Here is a 21584-nt window from a genome sequence, read left to right on the forward strand (position 1 = left end):
ACTCCCAAAGCTCCATTGAAATCCGTTTGCCTTCATTCGTGATCATAAAAGACCAACAAATAAAACCATGAAGGGATTTTTTTTTCCATCCATGCTAAACAGAGCTATAGGCATTAAGACTTCAGTACTGAGTTTAGGAATGCAAACTCAACATCACCAGACAAAAGGTAGATATGGTGACAAGTTAGTATTTAAATATTCTGAAGTCTGGGCAGAATACAAAATTGTCAGAGTTTCTCATCTTTTATAAAAAGACTAATAAAACAGAAACTTGGCCACTACATTTTATAAGATGGTAATTTGAACTTATTTACTGTATCAGGAAACAGCATTTCTGTGAAGCTGGTGTTAGTGGCATCTGAAATCTCAGCTCTTTATTTTCAACATCTGCTAAGCACTCTGGCAGCTGGCTTGCATGAAGTAACAAATAAATTATTCACAATTCATTTTCTCTTTGAAGAACGATTGCATCAGTCAATGGATTAACTTAGGACAAAGAAGAACAGAAACCAAACTTTCTGCTCAGAAGAGCTTGGGCCTCCCTATCACATGCACTCCTTCCTGTTTTGCCTTAAGCAGAAAGTATTCAGTTATCCTCATGTTGTCACCTTGCTGAGCTAATGCTACTCCTCAGAGCTAAAGTAACTGAGAAACTTCAGTTGCTTCAGAGCAAAGGAACTGTCCCATCCCCCCGCCCCCCGTCTCTTCCAACAGCACATTTCCAGTGATAGAGATGTTCATCTTTTCTTTACCTAGATTACACTCTAACTGATATAAGAATTATTGTGTTAGGAAACCATGTCCAGGGGAAATATTTTTGGGCATTATGTGAACACCCTGCATGTAAGTCTGGATAGCTCATCAGAGGAGGGGAAGTTGCAGCTTTCCATCAGCTATATCAGAATGCACCTCTGAGCCCATTGTCACTACGTAGCAAGGTGTACAAAGGTTATTTTCTAATTATGCCTTATGTTGCTTGTGAGTTTATTGTGACTTTTCTTATCGGTCACTGTCCATGTTGTATTTGTGGTTTTTTTGCCCAAAATGTTATTGAGCCGTCATTAGTTAGAGCTATCCACAGTAGCTCCAAAATCTCTTTCCAGAATAGATCTAAAAGACTGATTTGATTTTTGAGTGGGTATTTCACCATGCACCTTACGATTGAATCTCATCTGACAGATTATTGTTTGCTCAGTCAATATCATGGAATACTTCTATATTTCACTGTCATTTTTTTATTTTTAATACTTCCTTATCAACAGCCTTTTTCATTTCACTGTTGATCAAGTCTTCCAGATGACTAAGTATAATGGGCAGCAAACATTCTGGCATAGATGCTTGGGGGAATTCCCTGGGACAACTCTCCATTGTGACAAGCCTGACGATTTATTCCTACCTTTTATTACTTGCTAATTAATCCACTATTAATCTGTGAGTCAACGGCTTCTTTTATTCCATGGCACATAGTTCCTTGAAGAGTGTGTATTATGCAAAGGACCTCATGAAGTTTTCAAATAAAAATAGTACATTATATTAAATGTATCCCCTGCTTTAAAGTGTTTTTCATTGGTGCAGTATACGTCTACCCTGAATTTATAATGTAGTATCTTTAAACAATCTTTTTTCTGTCTGAAAACATTTTATTCTTTTGGCTGCTAGTTTTAATTAATCTTTAAAACTTCATCATTTTAACATAATTCCCCCTTTAAAAATAAAAGCACTACCACAGAAATTTTTTTGCAGCCTTTTAAATTCCTTTAAGGATATTGAACTTGCATACATTGTGCTCACTCTTGGTCACCAATACAGAATAGGTGCTCAGTAGAGACATTTTGAATCAGAGCCTGCACACTGCTCAGGGCCAAATCAAATGGGGCTTTGTCCCTTTAGGATTCTTTGAATATTTGTTCCAAGAAACAGTAAACCTGTTAAATACCGCCTTGGGTCACAACCTGGTGGGGCAATTGAAATTCCTGCTTTTATGGAGTTTTCTGCCTTTGCAGTCTCTCAAGTATTACAAAAGGAGTTTAGTCATTCCAGGTACTGTCACCATTTTGTATGGTTTTAGTCTAGTATTTTTCCTGTGTAGGCATAAAATTACTTGTGATACAGCTAACTCCCAACTTTCCATAACATGTATCACTACTTCTTCATCCATGGTACTCCTTTGTCATTGCAACATTAAGTTGTACCCAGGGATGAAAATAAGAAAGAAAAAATCCTTAAAAGTATGACAGATTAAAGCTGCTGTAATTTTTAGTGTAGCATAGATAAATAAGAACTGGTCCTCAATTTAGCACTAGAGAACTAGTTACATTTGGTGTCTGTTTTCTTCTGAGGCAAACCTTCAAGTCTTTTGAGACTTAATGTTCTAAAGTCATAGCATTCAAGCTGCATGATTCCCAAGCAGTGTATTGTAAATAGCCTGAAGTGAATTATTTGTTGTTTGTTTTGTTGGGTTTTTTTAAATAAAAACCAATATGAGAGTGACAATAACATGCCTCTGTGGCTAGATATACTGGAAGTAAGCAACCTGTAATCCTCCCCTCTCCCTTTCTCAAACAGAAAAGATACAGGGTCCAGTGTACCCTCTCCATGTGGTTATGGAATTTGGAAAGCTGGTTATGGCTGTGAACAAAATATCAGTAACATAATTCACTATCCATGATAAATCCAAAGTAAAAAAGCTGAACAAGGTTTTGCTATGTATGGATGATTTGTGTGCAAGTTCTTTGTAGATAATGCCTGAAGTTTGATGTGGATGAATAATGCAGATGAGAATTTCATGCATGCTTATTTTGTGTTTCTCTTGCTGCCTTATAAACACACTGCTGTTTCTCTTAGGTTAGAATGAAAACCTAAGTAGCTCCTGCTTTGACCGGGGATATTTAAATTGCCCTGTCCAGAATATGTATTTTCATGAGGCAAACAACTGAAAAAAACAAAGTTGGGATTTTTCATAAATTCTCAATGTTGGATAATCCCGGCTCAGTACCAGAGTCAATGATTACAACCTCAATTATTTTCAGTAACAGTGCACTAACTATTGCCATGTTGAAAAACAAACCACGCAAGCATTTTCCTCGTGGGCAAATTGTGAAATACACTTGTTCATAAGTGACAAATGCAGACTTCGTGTTTCTAGGGTCACCATTTGTTATGTAAAGGAAACTGTTCTTATTTACATGACAGCTGAACTTCATCCAAGTATCTAATTAAATACTGCTGCTTTTAGTTAAGCGGCCAGGTTCTTGAGAAGTGATATTATTCATTTATGAGACTAGCTATGTGAAAGCTTTCTACAAAAGAGTGTTTTAAATGAATGCAAGTGTCAGAAAGTCATTTATTAAAAATTACTTCAAAGATAAAGAGAATCCTGCTGTTAATCTGAGTCATTATATTTAAATAGGATTTGTGTTTGTTCTCTTCACTGCATAACTTAAAACCAGTTAGATTGAGTATGTGGAGATCTGAATTTCAAATTGCCAAACTGTATAACTTTCAGTATGGATTTAAGAGAAAACAGAGAAAGGAGAGAGCAGCTTTTCCATCCCTCTGCTCTGCCCAGACCAGCATCACTCAAACCATTCCTGTTAGCTACTTGTCTGAAACCCTTCAAGGCTGAAGATTGCACAGCCTCCGCAGGGCTGTCTGTTCCACTGATTATGTATCCTTACCGTTGGGATGGGTTTCCCTGTCTGATGTGCCTGTGACATTTCAGCTGTTCAGAGCCATGCAAACAGCCACACTGAATTAGGTTCATGATCCCAGTTATCTTCTGCCGTATTGCAACAGTGGCTGACTCCAGGTGCTTCAGAAGATTATGAGGTAGAAGATAGGGAGATAGGAGATGATTCACTTGTTCTGGATTATCTGATACATAATAAGGGCACCGTAAACCCTAACCTATGAAATGTAATCTCTCTTCCAAAATCTGTTAGCATTGTACATTGAATATCCTTGCTAGGTTTGTATGCTTTTGGCTATGCAGATTTTTTTGCCCTCTTAACATTCTGTGGCAGAGTTGTGGTTTGTCTATGCATCATATGAAAAGTTATTTCCTTTTACTGAAAAGTTATTTCCTTTTATCAGGTTTAAATTTGTTGGTTTTCAGTTTCATTCACTGTCCTCTGTATTGTGTGTTAGGCCATATGGAGAACAAAAGCTCTCACCATGTCTTCTCTGGAGTATTCGTTTTTGTTTTTTTTTGTTATATCCCTTCTTGCTGATATTCTTTTAGAGATGAACAATCCATCTCTTTTCAGTTCTTCTCAAATGACATTTTCCTCATCGTTCCCATAAGCCCTAGTAATTTTGCAATACTTTTTTTTTGAGATGGTGCCACTGTTATTGCACACAGTATTTGAAGGAAACCCACAATGCTGCTTATTTATAGAATGGAATTCTAATAATTTCCCTGCTGTTTTTCATCCCAATTCATATTCATGTTAGCAATTTGTTTACTTTTTTTGTCTGCATCCACACTTGGAATTGAAATGATAATTGAGTTGTTTTGCTTTAAACTGAATGTGCTTGAGGTGAATTGGAGGTTTCATTTCTATTATTGAACCCAAAGCTGAGAGTTTTATTAAGTTTTTATGCTGATGGTGAAAGATACGTACATGGCTATATTGCTTATTTTGTCCTGTACTGATCTGTTGGACTGTTAAATATCACAACAGTACTTTTTAATGAACTGTAACTAAGAGCTTTGGCCAGACTGTTGTGAAATTGTATTTAGAGTTGAACTCAGTGCACCGATATTTACAATCACCATAGATCTAGTCTTTTCTAGTGTTTTCCATGTTTTATCATATATAGCTGTTTACTTAATGCCCTTTCAAAGCCTTTTTCCCAGATAAGTTTCCCCCATATGGACAGCTGAAAAGCTAAATAAAGACTGTTCAAGTAGAAGGCAGTGTGTGCTGCTAGTTTGGCCTTGCAGAGTAATTGTGTGTACCTTTAAAGGTACTCTTGAATTCTTTGAGATATGATGGTTTTGAAGTCATTTACCTTTATTCACTGGAGAAATTTTTTTTTTTCTCTATTTACTATGCTAGACACAAGGGCTATAGGTGTCACTGCAACTTGAATAATTAAAATATTCTCGTTTGTACACTGTAATAAATGATGAAACTTAAAGCATGATGTGCTTGCTTAAATGAGCTTACAGGTGAGACATCACCTTTCACATTAAGTTCTCAGCAAGTGAGCTCAAATGTGCTAGACAGTGCCGGTAAAAGGTTTTCAAAACAAGATTCTGAATCTTTCCTTGTTTAACTGCACATCTCATGAATGGTTGCCACAAACTAAAGCTCTTTAGGGAGCTGAGAATTATTTTTGTTCTTGTTTCCTGCAATTTCTTCATTCTACCTGCCTCACTCAATAGTATTCACTTAGAAGTTTATATAGGAAAACTCAATATCACATTTTAAAAGTTAATGTGAGTTGAAAAATATTTTTTGTGAGCTTTTAAGTTATTTCTCCTCATTCTGGGGAAGTGCATATTAATTTTCATCTGAAGTCTTTAATGGCCAAGAGTTATTTACATTGACTGCCGCAAGAATATTTTGTTAATTGAATGTAGTCTAAGAGCATTACATGCCATGTTTTTGCAGACATTGATGAATGTGGAACTGGAAGGCATACCTGTGCCAATGACACTGTTTGCTTTAACTTGGATGGTGGGTACGACTGTCGGTGTCCCCATGGCAAGAACTGCACAGGAGACTGTATCCATGAAGACAAAATCAAGCACAATGGTCAGATTTGGGTGCTGGAGAATGACAGATGCTCTGTCTGTTCATGCCAGGTCAGTAGAAATAGAAGTAGCTGCTTCTGCAAGATGGTGGTAGGGATGAAGGGAAGAGCATCATGATTGAAGTGACATTCCTGTTTTAGCTGCCTTCACAGGTGTGCATGTGGTGCTACAGAAAAATGGAATTATGTATTATGTAGGGTTTGGGGGAGAGCTTCTTTGTCCAACCTGCACAAGTAGAACTTCCATGGGAGGTTTATTATATGATACTGGAAGAAGGATGATAGTACTATTTTGTTAGCAGAGATGCCACCTGTGTTTTCTGGGTGGGAGTAACAGCATTTTTTGTGCAAATAAACTGTCTATCTAGACACATATTGTCGTTGGTGACCGACGCCAGTATCTCTAGCAGATGGCTATAAATAGAACTAGGTTCTGTATCTGCAGAGTAGTTCAGCTTAACTTTCTCAAATGTTTGCTGTGGGAAGCTTGATCCCAGGCTAAATGCTGATGAAGAATGAAGGCTCCATACACTGCTGACAAAGTCCTGAGCATTTCAGCAGCTCAACTTTCATGGGCATGAATTTAACTTCAGACAACCTATCATCTTCCTTATGTGAGTAGTTACAGAAGAGAGGGACAAATCTGGAAGTTTTAAACAAGACTCCACTAGCATCTGTATGAGAATGACAATGTTGCAATCCATTAAAATTTGACCCTTGGGAAAGACACCCTTGGGTTTCATTACCTTAGGGAAGAGCTGTCTGAAGGTTGGGTGCATTGAAGGAAGTATATATGACAACAGGGGAACTTTATGGTAGTTACTGAGTGTGCTACTGACTATGTTTTGTGGTTTCTGCCTCTGTTTGAATGCTGTTTTGACAAAGATATCATATAGTGGAAAAACTTGTGAGCTGCTAGTGACTTAGAATCATGCTAAAAAATCAAATTTTGGTACAAGTACTGCTGAAGTTGTGCAGGTTTCTGCTATTGCTCTGTCTGTGTTTCAACAACAGAGTGGATATGTGATGTGCCGGCGAATGGTCTGTGACTGTGAAAATCCCACCGTTGACCTATTTTGCTGTCCTGAATGTGACCCGAGGCTCAGCAGTCAATGTTTACATCAGAGCGGGGAGCTCTCCTACAACAGCGGTGACTCCTGGATACAGAACTGTCAGCAGTGTCGCTGTTTGGTAAGGCTCTTGATTACAGCAGCAGAGACAGAAGGGAAAAAGGATATGAGACACTCTGATCTGTGAATAGTTGATTTTCATGCATTAGCATCCATTTAATTTCCTCTGGAGTATGCATATAATCGAAATATTGTTTTCATGGATATTTGTCAGTATTGTGTAGTTCCAGTCAAAAATGCGTTTTGAGACAATAGACATAATATAAATTACTTAATCATGAAGATTGTTTTAGCAAAGACTGGAGGTCATTTGGATATGGCACCTACACAGCAACACTCATGTGTACACTCATTGGTCAAAGACCAATGTAGCTGTATAAGGAATTTCTAAATAAGTATTTATTATCACGGTTCATAAATTCAAAGATGCCAATAGACTAAAATTTGTTTAGTCATTCAGACATTCTGAGTAACAGAAAAATAATAAGATTTTATGCATTTTTCAAAATACAGACATGAATTTTAAAAAAAAAGTCTTTTAAATCTTTGGGTATTTTTCCTAGGCATGTATTTCAGAGTCTGAGCAAAAACTGTTCTGCATAATGCCACTCAAGAAGTTTCTGTGACAGAAAAAAATCCCAAGATAAAAACAACTAGCTTTTATCACAGGTTGTCTCCAAATGTAAAGCTTAGTCCATCTATCAGCTTCCCATTGTCAGGGTATCATAAATAACAGCCAGAAAACAATTTCTGTGGACACTGTGCTTTCAGTGTTACCACCGCTAAGATCCAATAAAATAGATTCCCAGGTGCTTCATTAAATGTCTTAAAACCAAAACAACCTACAGTTTGGAATCTCAATAGACATTTATTTTGTTTTCAAGATACTACTTATGTAACTAAAGCCTGCTTTATTTCAGTTGTTGGGGATTTTTTTTTGGATGACAGCATATTGTCTACTTATACTGTCCATCACTCCCAAAAATAAATTGAAATATCAAGATCAGTGACTGGGTTTAAGATTGCTTTCATTCTTACCATCATGTGAGTCAAAAAGAGGAAAACTGACCCAGGTGAAAATTTTGTAAAAGAGTAACTTCACAATACTTTCTGTAACAAGAGGAGTACATTTGGACCTATGGCAAATCTCTGGGAATTTTTTTCAGCTTTTGATCTGGAGATATTGAACTCATCATTCTCAAAGCCTTAGATACGGTTTTTGTGAATAAACTACTTTTCTAGGGCCAGATGCTATTCTCTTTGCCCCCCTTAAATCCATGCTACTCAATCTGTGTTTCAAATGAGGTGAGCAATTTGGAGGTCAGAGATGGACCTGCTCCAAAAGAAATACGCATTAATGACTTCTGTGAAGTCTTTGAGCAATAGATCTGAAACTTTGGTCCTTGTCCAGAGTTGAAGGGAGGCTGACCTCAACTTCTGGTAACTAATGTGAATAATTAGACAGCTTTAGATTTGTATACAGGCATACAGTAACTTCCCCTAAAAATATCCTGGCCCAACGCAAGTCTCTTTTGACCTTTTCACAGCTTGACTGTACTGAACCCATCATGCAGAAAGCATGATTAAGTTTGGAAATTCAGATATTCTGATTGCAACATCCAAAATGGATGGGAAGTGGGTGGAGGTCCTCTAATGGAAAATGTGCTGGTGTTCCTTGCTGCATTGAGCTGCTGGTAGCTTGACACCCCTTAGTTCAGACAATGCATTTGAACTGTGTCAAAGGTAAACTCTGGTCCATCCAGAGCTGAATTTGAGGGCTTTATATGGTGAATCAACAGTCCAAATAGAAGTAAGAACTAGGTGAAACAGGAGATTTCGAAGCACTTTTTCAGTACAGCCCTGCTATGGCTTCTGTGACTTGCAGAAGTAGTACTTCATGAGGACAGATCTGTATTCTGTATTGCATGAAGTTTATGGAGAATTTTCAGCTGCAACTTGATGCAAAGCATGTTGTAGTAAGATAAAACTAATACACTTCTTTAATAGCATGCAGGAAAAAAGTACCCAACTTGCTGTGTCTCCCACAAGCAATGAATATCAGTGTTCTCTGCACTGACTTCTGAACAGTACCAGATGGATAAAATTAGCCAGTGAAGAAACATAATGCTGAGTCAGAGGAATGGATAATGAAACAAAGTGAGAGCTAATAATGTTCTCTTGTTCTCCTAATATTTGTAAACAGCAAGGTGAAGTTGACTGCTGGCCCCTGCCATGCCCCGAGGTGGATTGTGAATTCAGTGTCCTCCCTGAGAATGAGTGCTGCCCACACTGTGTCACTGACCCCTGCCAAGCAGACACCATTCGCAATGACATCACTAAAACCTGCCTGGATGAAACCAACATCGTTCGCTTCACTGGATCTTCTTGGATTAAGCACGGCACAGAGTGCACCCTCTGCCAGTGCAAGGTAAAGAGCATAAAAAAGAACTGAGATGCCTCTTTCCTAGCTTGTTCTCTGGCATATAAATATTAATGCAGAGTCCGGTCAGTGGATAGCTGGTGTCTAAAGTTGTTTTAAGGCAGTGGAGATTACAGTAAAAGTGTTCAATGTTGTTAACTTCACTCTTGCATGTGCTAGAAGGCTGGTTTAATGTGCTAGCGGGTCAGAAGCAGGACAACAGCCCATGATGCAGTGTACTGTGAGCAAGTTAGTGGCCTTTCCACCAGGATAGCTCAATTCACATTTGATCTCAGTTCTTACTGTATAGCTCCATGCTATCTTGGAAATAGCTGCAGTAACAAATCGATATGTAAGACTAGACTTCACACAAGAAATTTGTTCTGTGTGATACTATGGTGTTATCAGAACTGATTGAATTGCTTTATGAGAATAGTAATTGTTTTGAGAATAAAAGAACTAGTTAGTCGTTACATAGCTTTCTTGCTTTAAATTTAATAGTAAAATCACCGTAATGTTTAGAACATTTAATAGGTTTTGTAGTCAAAGGAATTAATTGTCTGAGGAAAACAATTAATGGCTATGGGCTTACATGAATTCTGGCATCTCTTTTTAAAGATGCAAAAGAAAAAGATGTTACAGTAAATTTTTCCATTCAAAATAAGCCTGTAAGGTGAATTATATTTTCCGTCATCCAATACTGAAGAATGACAGTGTGTTTCCACAGTAGACAAGGAAAGAGAACCGTCAGGATTCATCCATAGATCTCTAATTATTACTGAAATTCACATTTGATTTTGGTCTTTATGTTCTTCCTAAGCAAGATACTTCCCAAAGTAGTACATTGCACAATTAAGTACTTTGAAAAAATGCTCATAAAAAATAATCTAACTTCAACACCTCCTCCTGGGAGAGATGAAGAGTAACAGATCATGTGGCAGAAGCTGTCAAGCACTACCTTCTTCTGCTTTGCCTGACGCAATGCTGTGTGCAACAGCAGTTGCTGCTGTTGAAGCATAGTCCTTGTACGAGGGAAGTGGTATGTGCAACGTAAGTGTAGACATTTATCTTGATGTCAGAACAAGTTGATGGTTAGAAGAACATTATGTGATCTGACAGAGTGAGTAAGGGTTAGAAAGCCAGCTGCTGCACAGAGAATGTTGAAACAGGCTTACATGCAGAAACCTGTACTTCTGGGGTCCATAGCTGGTGGCATACACCAACTCCAATGCTAGAAGTTACTTCTTGCTTGGGCAAGTTCCTGAGGTTTATGTGCCTCAGTTTCCCCATCTGTAAAACAGTTATGTGTGGTTCTTCTCCAAAGCACTTTCGAGGTTCAGTGATGAGAAGTATGTCCTTATTGTTGTACTGCTAATCGATGGCAATGCAGAAGCAATGTATCAGTTTGTCTGATAGCTACCTGTGTGTCACTCCCTTCTGCCGTTTTCTCTTAAACAAAGACTGAACCTTAAGAACTGACTAATTTGTATTCTGTGTAAACACATAAATCCATTGCTGCATTGTGAACATATAAGATTTATAAGATTAAAACAGATACTCTGCCGTATCCCATAGATTTCATATGGCTCAGGTGAGAATCCGCTTAACAGTGAAGATGTACCACTTTGTCCCTCAGCAAGCCAAATTTTACTGATTTCTCTTCACAGACTGAATTTCTTTTTGAAATACACTATCTGCTCATATTGGCAGCATTTTAATATTGTAGTTCTGCAGGCAAACCGCCCACTCCCTCCAGATCAGGTTAATGCTGTGCCAAATTTGTATAGTTCTGTGTCTCATTTGACCTGTGTCACCCCACTTTTTTCTTGCAGACCTTCACATGGAAGGTCAAAGCTCCAGTCTAAGCCTCTCTAAGCCAGCTGTAGCAAAATAGGTTTACAAAAATCCTTTAAGAATTCAGAAACCTGGGCATCAGCTAAAGCTGACTTAGCCACAAAACCATTGCAAATCACAGGTAAAGAACATGGACAGCAGGCTTGTCTAACCTTCCGTAAAGGGAGTGAAAGAAAATGTTTGAATGATTTGGACCTTAGTCTTTAATCAGTCCTGGCAGATTAGTCAACAGAATGTATTTGTAGTAATTTAAAAATAATACACACTTTAAGTCACACATTTAAGAATCAAGACTTAAGAAAAGAAGTAGTAGAGGTGCAGAAAATAATTCCTGCAGTACTTCAATGATATCTACAGGCAATCTGTTCCCTGAATTGCTAATATTGTCAGAATAATGTCTGGACTATCAGGAGAAACTTTATGGATTAGTGTTTGCTGGTGTTACAGCCAGGATGTATTAATTTGAAGTATTCAGGGCTGAGTAAAACCCAGCATCCCTTCTGCCTGATCTAAAGAAAACTCCTAAGTGCCCTGTCTTGTTCAACAGCTTTGTGTACTTGGGCAGATGCCCCATAGTTTTATGTTGGGAGCATTTCTTCCACTGATCCCAGCTTCTTTCAGTTTGACTCTTGTAGCTCTGGGATACAAACCACAGCAAGCCAAACAGATGATCATAATAGCCTGTTCCCTTGGGCAAGGGAAGGGCATGATGACAATGTCATGAATCCAATCAAAATTGGTAGATCTCTTCTATTTTACAAGTCTGTATGTTCAAGTCTGATGGGTGTTTGCAAGTGGCTGAGTTTGTTGAATTGATTGAGTCTGTTCAAAACACTAATTGTTTCATTTCTTCTTTCTGGTTTTCCTCCCTTTAGAATGGCCACGTCTGTTGCTCAGTGGACCCACAGTGCCTTCAGGAACTGTGACACCAACGACCACCTCTCACAAGCAGTTTCTGGTTAAAGAATTTTCATTCACAAAAAAAGAACTTTAGACCAAAAATTGTACAAAATTAAAACTAAAATTAAATTGGTTTTGTCCATCTAAAGTGAAGATATTTGATGAGCTCAGTTACCTAAATCAGAGTGAAATTTATGGGACTCAAGACAAGCTCAGATGTGTGAACCTTTGTATGAGGTCAGGCCCAAGTCTTCTGGCTATTTGTCTGCATCATCATGCAGAATATTAAGTTAGTGTAAAGTGACACATTGTAATGCTGTACATAACAATGTCAAGATCCAAAATCAACTAGGAGGTCTTACAGGGTCTTTTGAAGTTTTGAGAGTCCAGCACTTGACCAGATGCAGAGATTTTTACTTAATCATATTCGGATCTGCACAAAAGTGTTTGATTGCTCACTGCAGAATTTAACAGATGTTTAAGTAAAAGGATGAAGCCTTCAGAAATAAAGAACCTAGCAGCTAAGATGTGATATATACAGTATGTGCGCTGAAAAAAAGATAGAAGTTATCGTAAAAACAAAACAAAAAAAAACCCTAAAAAAAAAAAACAAAAAAGAAAAACTGTGGTGCACAGGCATGGCTTCTTAATGTTTTCTGATGGGAAAAGTCATCAATATTTCCTTGTTTTACTGCACTTACTATTATTTCTTGATTGAATTTGTTCAGTATAAGCTCGTTATTGTGCAAATTTAAATAAATATTTCTCTTAACTTAGGTTTGCATTTGTGCTGTCTTTCCTTTTCAAGGATGTCATTTTCATGCATGTTGTTACTGTCCCTTCTTTGACAACATGCCCAGGCAGCTGGGCAACACGGGTGGAGTATCGCCAGTCTAGCTCCCCTACATATGGGAGCTTCTCCCCAGCACAACCTTATATCTGTCATTTCTTATCTTTGTTATTCTTCTGGGAATACATAAGTAACTTCGTACATCTGAGCCTCTACAGTGGATTGAATAGAAAATTCCTCTGCCTAAAGATCAGGCCCTGTGTGCCAGAGGGATGCTGTCACACAGAGTGGGTACAGACCATTTGTGTGTGACTTGCATCTGTTCAGATTTACAGGGGATCTTCTCCGTATGCCTGCTCTCTCCAGCTGCCGCAGATTGTTTTGTCTTTCTGTAAGCTCCACAGCTGGGTTAGTTGTTTGTGTAAAGTATCTTAATGGATGGGGATCACTTCAATAGGCAAGACCTATTTTCACAACAGTACTGCTGGGACCATAAATAAAAGAGGCTACGTGACCAAAGCTATGTTATTCTGTAAAAGAAATAAAGAATGTAGCAGTGCTTACAAATTACAGGCTGAAAAGGCTCAATTTGTAAGGAATGCATCAGGAGCAGTGAAGGTATAACAGGAAAGGAGGAAACTGCCCAAGATAACAGCATCCTTTAAATACATCTCCGTAGTCATGTTCTTTTCAAAGTGCCTTGCTTCTCTTCGGCATCTCTCTTATGAATTCAGTAGATTGTCATGCAACCTGGACAGGCAAAACTTTCATTAGTATTACCCCTGTCTATTACTTAGTTACAAGGGAAGTCCATGTATATGTTTTTCACAGAACAGAATTATTTTTTCCCACAAACAGATGCTAGTTCACAGTGTTTCGTGTACAGCAGGAGATCAAAGGAATGCCATGCAGCTGCATGTATCTGGTGGGTATTCCCTTGAGCCCTGGTGTCTGCTGAGTACATGATGTTTACAGAGCAGGGACTACAAGAGATGCCAGGCCACTGAATGCTAATAATATAAAAAAAATCAAGAAACTAAAAATCAGAAAAAATGCAAAACCCCCAAACTGATAGACTACATTGGACCATTAAAGCTATGAAGATTTTCAGACCAAATAAACCTTTTTCCTCACCTAGTCCATAAATAACAGGTACTCAAAGATTTTACTATATTGTCCAGCTCCTGACAAACTGCAAAGTTTTTAAAGAAGAGTGTTAGCTCCTTGAAAACGAAGCTACTTTCTGTACAGTGTTTTCTTGCCTACTAGTAATTGTCAAGAGGTCGTTTTTTTCCCTCGGATGCCGGGGCACATCTCCAGTGGATTTCAGTGGCAGTTGCAGGCCTATTTCTGAGAGGTTTAGCAGAAGCTGTTACAATTTAGCGCTTCAATTTCATTCAAGAATAGGTATAAGATAGATGTAGGAAATGCATGAAGACTAGACTTTTTTTTTGAAAGATACAAAAAAGCGTGATCATTTTTCAAGGGCAAAATCCTTGGGTTCTGGCAGAGGCTGTTGAAAGCTCTGAAGGAAAGCAGTGGAGCTGGTAGAGAGAAGGGCAGAAATCCACAGAGCAGTTGTAAGCATCCCCATTTTGGGTCCATGGATAGATAAATTATGGGTGAGACGGGTGTCCTCGCTCTTTATCTGGTTCAGTGCATCCACCAACATGAGATTTAGACCAATAACAGATATGAGAACTGGAGGAAAAACTATCTCCAAATTTTTTGTCAATCCTTTCTCAAAGGCAAAGTAATACTGGTGTCTAATTCCAGCTTTTAATCAAAACTAAAAGTGTATAGATGGAAAACAAGCATCTCTTTCCTTTTGTTGCCTACCCCAACATGAGTGTTGTAGGATCTTTCTGCTGTTGCAGGTTTGTGAAGCACAGTCCAACACACTAAGAAACTAAAAAAGCCAAGAATTGAGACATAACATAATAGTTAAAGCTGGAATCAAATCCTTGGAGAGACAGCCAGTGTTACATGTATGAAAGAGCAGAAGTCACACTGCTGAACAAAGCAGAATTCTCTGCTAAATAAAAAATGAGAACGGGTTGAGTGAATATTATCTAATTTATCAATGTTCAAGGTTACTAATCAGTTGGGAGTTCTTCTAAAGGTCAGCAAACTCCAATGAGACATCTCAGTGACTCTCGTTTTCATTCCTTCACCTCTTCTTCCCCATCTACCTCCTGTTCAGTCAAGCTAGTAAGTAGTAGCTCATGTTTTTAATTTTCCTTGAAAAGTAAATTTAAATATTATTAAAAATTGATGTCTAATTTCCAGGCCTAAATTATCTGTCAGATGAGATAGTCCGTACAAAAAATTATATTTCTGAATGATGCAGGTACGTTTTACTCTCTCATGGGCCTTTCATTATTGATGCACTGTTTGCAGTACCAGAAATTCAATAACTCACATAAAGGAATTGTCACCTCTCTGCAGAGTAATTGCCCTAACTTAATAGACCTACAGGTACAAAGGCAGAGATGTCTTCAGTTACAATGCTGACTTCAATGCTGTGGTGAAACAAGTTGACAAAAAGCAGCAGTTTTGTAAACTGCTGAAAAGGGAGCTAACTGTGCAGCTGCAAATTTCTGCTACTCACAAATTTATCATGGGCCAGAACAGGGGGCTGGCTGCCTCAGCCTTCCTTATGGCTGAGGACAGCTTCGCTTTCTGTGAGAGCTCCACCTTCAGCAGCACAGCTGATGAAATATGGGCATGAAGTCATAGCTGAAACACTAGCCATTGCTTTTTTCTAGGATGCCTAAAAGTGGATATTTGTGCAGGAAGTGCTGTAAAACTGCCCTCTTTCAGTGCCAGCATAGGGTCCTGCCACGAACTGCGTTGGGCTACAGGAGATTCGCCCTGGGGCACTTTGGAGAAACAGAGCCTCATGAGCCACAGCGGCCAGATCGGCCAGATAGCACATCCTGCTGACTTCAAATGCCGGATGTGTATGGGGTGGCACCTTCTCTCCCATGGACACGGTGAGTCCCACCCTGAATGGGTCACCTGTGTCCCTGCTGTGGGGGATTGCTCATCTGTGGGACAGGTTGCATGGGCCAGACAGCACTTGTGGGTCTCCTCCAAAGCAGAGGAGGCTCCTGCTGCAGCACAGTGATGGTGCACAGCTCACGTGGCCTCTCAGCAGGCAGGGGCTCTGTTGATTTCTCAGATAAAAATAGCATCAGCTTTAAAGTAGGGCTCAGCTGGTTATTTTTTAATGGTGAAACTCACTTACAGACAAATGCAGTTTAACTTGTCCCCAAACCAGTTAATAATTTAAGTTAAAATTCACCAGATAGCTTTTGCCAACTATATAAAGAGAATCTGAGTAAGAAGACTAGAGCAGCTCTGGCACCTCCTGATCGGGTGAACTGTAGAGAAGCATCTCCTCTTCAGTGCACGGGTAAAGCCCACTGCAGCCACATCTGCTCAAGTCACTGCCGTGTTGGCTATGTCACAACCCTGGCCATCCCCTCTGTTGCTATTTCAAAGTCTAATTAAAAATTTAAAACTTCTTGTTGCTTTATCATGGTGGCCAAATCTCTGTCCTGGGAGAAAAGACAAAGCGTGCCACTGGATTTTTCAGTAAGAAGCAGTGTTTTAGAGGGGGCCTGAAAAGAAAGACCCCAGTTCTCAGACCTCTGTGCCCCAGCTGTTTGTCAGCCACGTGAATGGCCACTAGCATGTCAGTGTATTTCACTTTTATTGTTTTTGTCAGCACAGTGCTAATGCAAAATTATAATAATAAAAAATCAATTTATAAAATCGATTGCTCATCTATGTCTGTACTAATCAGTATTTTCTCATTGCCAGGGTTTACACAGTCTGTAAAATGCCAAATAGGCAAACAGGAGATTTGCAACCCTATATTCTAGTAATCTGTTCATAGATTATTTCTATAACATGAAACTTTAACTACTACAAACCATCATAATCTATTGATCACACAATATTTCACCCATAAGAGAGCCAAACTCAGTTATTATGCTCCGTCTTAAAATCTGTTTTCATCAGTAATCTCAATTTACCATTTTAGACTTCAAATTTAGTTCCCAGGATGTCATTTATGTATCAGCTGTATTACTTGGAACTGTAAAATAAAATTGTTTAAGGGCTTATTTTAGGACTGAATCATATTTGAAAACCAAAATAACTAGAACTGCATCACCACAGCTAGAGCATCCATCTAAATAGAACAGCATAAACAAAATACTGACTCAAGTGCAATTTTGTGGCATGGAGGGAGGGCAAATGCATTGAGATGAGAGGGGAACAAAGCAGAAAAACAAGCAGCAATCCCACCGAAGCTAACTCAGTCCTCTGCACACTTTTGATGACCACTGATCTGCACAAGAAGAGGGATGCAGCCTTGTGCATAGCTGCCTTAAATATTTTGTCTGACTGAGTGGGCCACAGCCGTTTTCTTTATATTTTTTCTTAGCAACTTTAGTAAAAATGTAAAAAATGCCTAGGATCATCACAATGTAAACAGTTTTTTACCAAGGCTGGAACCAACTGGCCCACTTTGCAGCGAGGCGCTGCACCTCAGCTGGAGCATCCTGCCCCCGGACAAGCTGCAGACACAAGCCTGGTGGATGGGGGAGCAGCACCCTAGTTAAAGGGGTCTTTATGCACTTCTGTGATTTTATTAGCTGTGTGTAGTTGGGTCCTCCATAAGCTGTGGCCAGAATGACCCAGCTCAAACTGGCTCTTCTTGCAACTTTGCAAGGTATAACAAACTCCCCCTTTGGCTGCTGTACGTAGATTTTGCAAGTCAAGTGGTTTGTCAGTGCAGAGGGGTGCAGAGGTAGGACTGAGACCATTCCAGGAGATCCCATATCCCCCCAACACGTCCAGCCCACAGCCCAGGAAAGCTAAGGGCAGCCTTCAAGTCAGGAACAAAAAGTTCCTGTTGTCTGAAAAATACCTTTCCCTGGGAAGAGGCAAGAAACCAGGTCCTTTATTTGCTTTCCAAGGCAAAAATCCTCATTTACACTCTCTTAGACAAAATGTGGGTGCTCACAAACACCCTTCAAAGAGCAATCCTCTCACTGCTTTCGTGTTCCATGGTCCTATGGTTCTGTAGAAGTTCTGCCAGTCAACTGAGAGCAAGCCCCTTCCCACGGCCAGCTTTCCTTCAGCTGGACCTTTTTGGGGAGATGCGTGTGTATGCTGCTTTGCAGCTGGTGCCTGCATGGCCTGGACTGTTCCCCTGCCCAGCTGGGTCCAGCTAGTGACAAATGGATGTCCAAAGACATGCAGATGGTGTGAAAATTTGGCCCTGCAGACATAGCTTGTGGCAAGGTGAAAGGGTAATATTGATACTGCTTAAATGATCTTTTTTTAGATTAGTCTGTTTTGCCTTTTTAAGTTACCATTGGGTAATAATTACGTTTGATGGTCCCTGATGCTCCTGTGAAGAACACAACAGGCGAGGAAGAAATAATTAGCTTTTCTTACTTGGTAAGCTTGGGAGGCTGCTCAGCTGCTGCTGCCTTCAAAGGAAGGAAAGATGCAACCCACAGAGCCTGTGATCCCCCCGAAACCAGCACAACTCAGCAGAAACACACATCACACCCCGACCCAATCCCTGCCTGCTCAGGGCAGCGAGTGCCTTCCAACCTCAGCAGCAAGAGCACTTGCTTTTAACATCCCTGTCACAACAAATCAATCCTTCACCACAAAGCTATGGGGATAGCTTTCTCTGTCTGCAAATAGAGCAGGGAAAGGGCAGCATACTGGGTTTTACAACCACATTACCCCCTGCTTGGTATTTTATTCACAAAATGATGTGCTACTCCCGCCTACATCTCATCTACAGGCACCAGTATCAGTACCTGACAGATCACTTCCAGTGCTGGTCTATCTCAGCACGGCAATGATGGTTCCCATAACAGATCATTTTATTCTGCCACATCTTCAAACTTCCTTACACTGAATTTATCACTCCTTGGGCTAGAGATCACTTTTATTGCTTGAAAGGTTTCAGCCAGAAAACATCAAACATATATATTCCCAGTATGCATTTTACATGTTCATAAGGAGCTGTACAATTAATGTCACTGAATTTGGATAAATTTGGAGTAAAATTCTTACTTCAGTCTCAATTTTCACAGTTTAGACTCATCTGTATTTCCTTTTGCTTTGGGACCTGAACCAGACTGATAAAGTAGTTGCTGAAATCCTAATTATCTTTGTTTTTCTTACAAATCAGGATTAAAGCAAACCAAGGATTGAGGGGGTTTTTTTTGTTTGGTTTTTTTTTGTTGTTGTTGTTTTTGTTTGTTTGTTTGTTTGTTTGTTTGTTTGTTTGTTTTAACAGAAGCAGCTTCCAGAATCTGCAGCCCAGAAGGCCAATTTGCACCCCATGCTCACAGGTCTAAATTCTTGAATCACCTTACACCAAAATTTAAAATGCTTCATCAGTTCCCAGCAAAGCTGTAGATATTCAGACATTTATACAGCCCCTTTAAGTGATCTTTTTATTTCTTATGTGGCAAGTTTCCATCATTTGTGTAGATTACAAATGATTTTTGCATGCTTCATGTATTTGAATTGCTTCTGGTGGGTAATATCCATTTGCACATAAAGCCTCTCAGCTGTTGCATTTGGCTTTCTTGAGCTATTAGAATTTAAGGTTCATATATAAAATATACCCTTGTGTACACCAGGTCAGCAGAGCCAAGTCCTACAGAGAGCTGAATTTGATGCATAATAGTAAAGACAAAGCTGTATTTTATTTAGTATTTGAAATAGTTTCTGTGTTTTATTGTGTTCTTCAGCTGTGTTCCAGCAGTTTGCCATTAATCAAGACTATAAGTATAAACCTGGATTTCTGAACAATCAATCAGTACAAGGTCAACTGCAGCCACTGGCTGCATGGTGTGAATCAAAACTTAAGACTCATGGACATTTGTAATAATATAGAGAAGCGTAGATTTCACTGTAACCAAAATGCTTTCATTGTACAAAAATAAATACACAGAATGGTTTCAGGTGAATTAGGTAATAAATTATTTCCAGGTTTAGTGACAGCAACATCAGAGGAAAGCTTAGATGTGGCTTTATGATGTATTTACTGAGTCCTGTACTGTTCTGCACCATAAAATCTGGGGACAGCACCAACTGAACAGTGCAGTTGTTGGTCAGCCGTTGGAAAACTTCTTCAGGATGAAAAAGTGTCCTGGACTGAAAAAATTCTGGTGCTGGTTGCACAACTGATTAAAGGCACCTGAACATGTGGTCCGATGATGATGGAGGAGCAGTTTAGGGATGCTGTAACCTCCTCTCTGCTCTGGTACAACTAAATCCTCTGTATCTCCCTTTACAGCGGGTTAGGAGCATGCACACAACAGCTGCTGTGCTGTGGCTGAAATCCTCAGGAGGTGGTCAACCTGTGTTACTGTCACTGCTTGTGGCTGTCCAGCCATACCCTGAGTACTGGGCCAGGTTAAATGCACCTGATTTTGAAAGAAACCTCCTGTCACAGAGACCTCGCGGCAGTAGGAGGGTCAGCAAAGAGGCTGCCAAGTGTTGGCTCACTGTCTTGAGGGGAGATGATCTCTGGCCAAGGAGACACCAAACAGACATCAGGGACTCTATCCAAGGCCCAGGGAAGTCAGCAGAGATTTTCCCTCAGCTTAGGACTCAGGCCTTGAAATATTTGCGCTCGTGCTAAATGAAACAGTGCCATTAACCCATGGTTTTTGGTAGGGTTGGAGCCCTTACACATCATATCTGGCACGGCGCAGACGTGCTCTTCCATCAGTTTCTCTGCAGGGATGAAGTTCAAAGAGGCTATAAATATATATAAGCCTGAAAATTACGCTGACTAGAAATACAGTTAGTCTATTTTGTTTGTCTGGGGCAAAAAGAAAAAAAGTCAAATATGTTTTAAAGCTACTCTGGTTTCTGAGAGGGAGCTTGGTTTGTTAACATCAGGAAGGCCCTGACTGTCTCTTGAAGTGTCACAAAGGAAAAGATCAATTCGATACAGGGCAGCTTTTCAAAGGGTGAACAGTTAGGGGCAGTGATGCAAAAAATTACAGACACAAAGAACCAGAAAGACTTGCAGACATGTGACTGAAACAAACTGAAACATTATGGCTGTGACAAGAGGGGTCTGGTCTGTGCGATTGTGTGCCTTGGTGCCCCCAATTACACACGCAACCTGTTGGTGTATCTTCTATGGCTTAGAGAGAAGATTACTTATGCAGTGGTTCCCTGATAAATGTCTGCTTGCTCATTAACATAGCTGACATTTCCTAACTCTGCTCATATTTGCAGCGTGAGCTAATCCGCATCCTATTTAGTTCATAGGGTAAAGTTCAAATGGAACAAATTTTTTATCCTATTTGTACAACTGCGTATAATTTCCCTCCCTTCTTTATGGTCAGAATAATAGATTCAAACACAGAAAAAAAGACAAAACCCCTGAAGCAGCAGAAAGCTCATTTATATTTATTCTGGGACAAAACTGCTTTTTAACTCTGAATACAATTTCTTCTTAATCACTTTCACCTTTAGTTCTGCACAGTAGCAGTTCCTCTAATCTGTATTTTTTTCATACTTGGCCTATGCTAAGAGTTTTACGTATGTACACTATTAAAGCAATAAACATTTTTTCAATGTATTTAATGACAGTAGATATAGAAGCTCACCAGATAATGTGTATTGTTAGAACTGGCGCTGTTTTTGACATGGGACAATGACATAA

General features: G+C 39.4%; 1 protein-coding gene across 1 annotated transcript in view; it reads left to right on the forward strand.

The window, feature by feature from the left end:
• Window positions 1-12839, forward strand: part of LOC104468691 (protein NEL) — a 70239-nt gene extending 57400 nt beyond the window's left edge. Inside the window, exons 5-8 of the mRNA XM_010082914.1 lie at window positions 5619-5812; window positions 6775-6951; window positions 9094-9318; window positions 12039-12839. Coding sequence (XP_010081216.1) covers window positions 5619-5812; window positions 6775-6951; window positions 9094-9318; window positions 12039-12089 — 647 coding nt within the window. The 3' untranslated portion in view covers window positions 12090-12839. The remainder of the gene's footprint in view (window positions 1-5618; window positions 5813-6774; window positions 6952-9093; window positions 9319-12038) is intronic.
• The last annotated feature ends 8745 nt before the right edge of the window (window positions 12840-21584 follow it).

The sequence above is a fragment of the Pterocles gutturalis genome, unplaced genomic scaffold (assembly GCF_000699245.1).
Source record: "Pterocles gutturalis isolate BGI_N339 unplaced genomic scaffold, ASM69924v1 scaffold9860, whole genome shotgun sequence".
NCBI lineage: Eukaryota > Metazoa > Chordata > Aves > Pterocliformes > Pteroclidae > Pterocles > Pterocles gutturalis.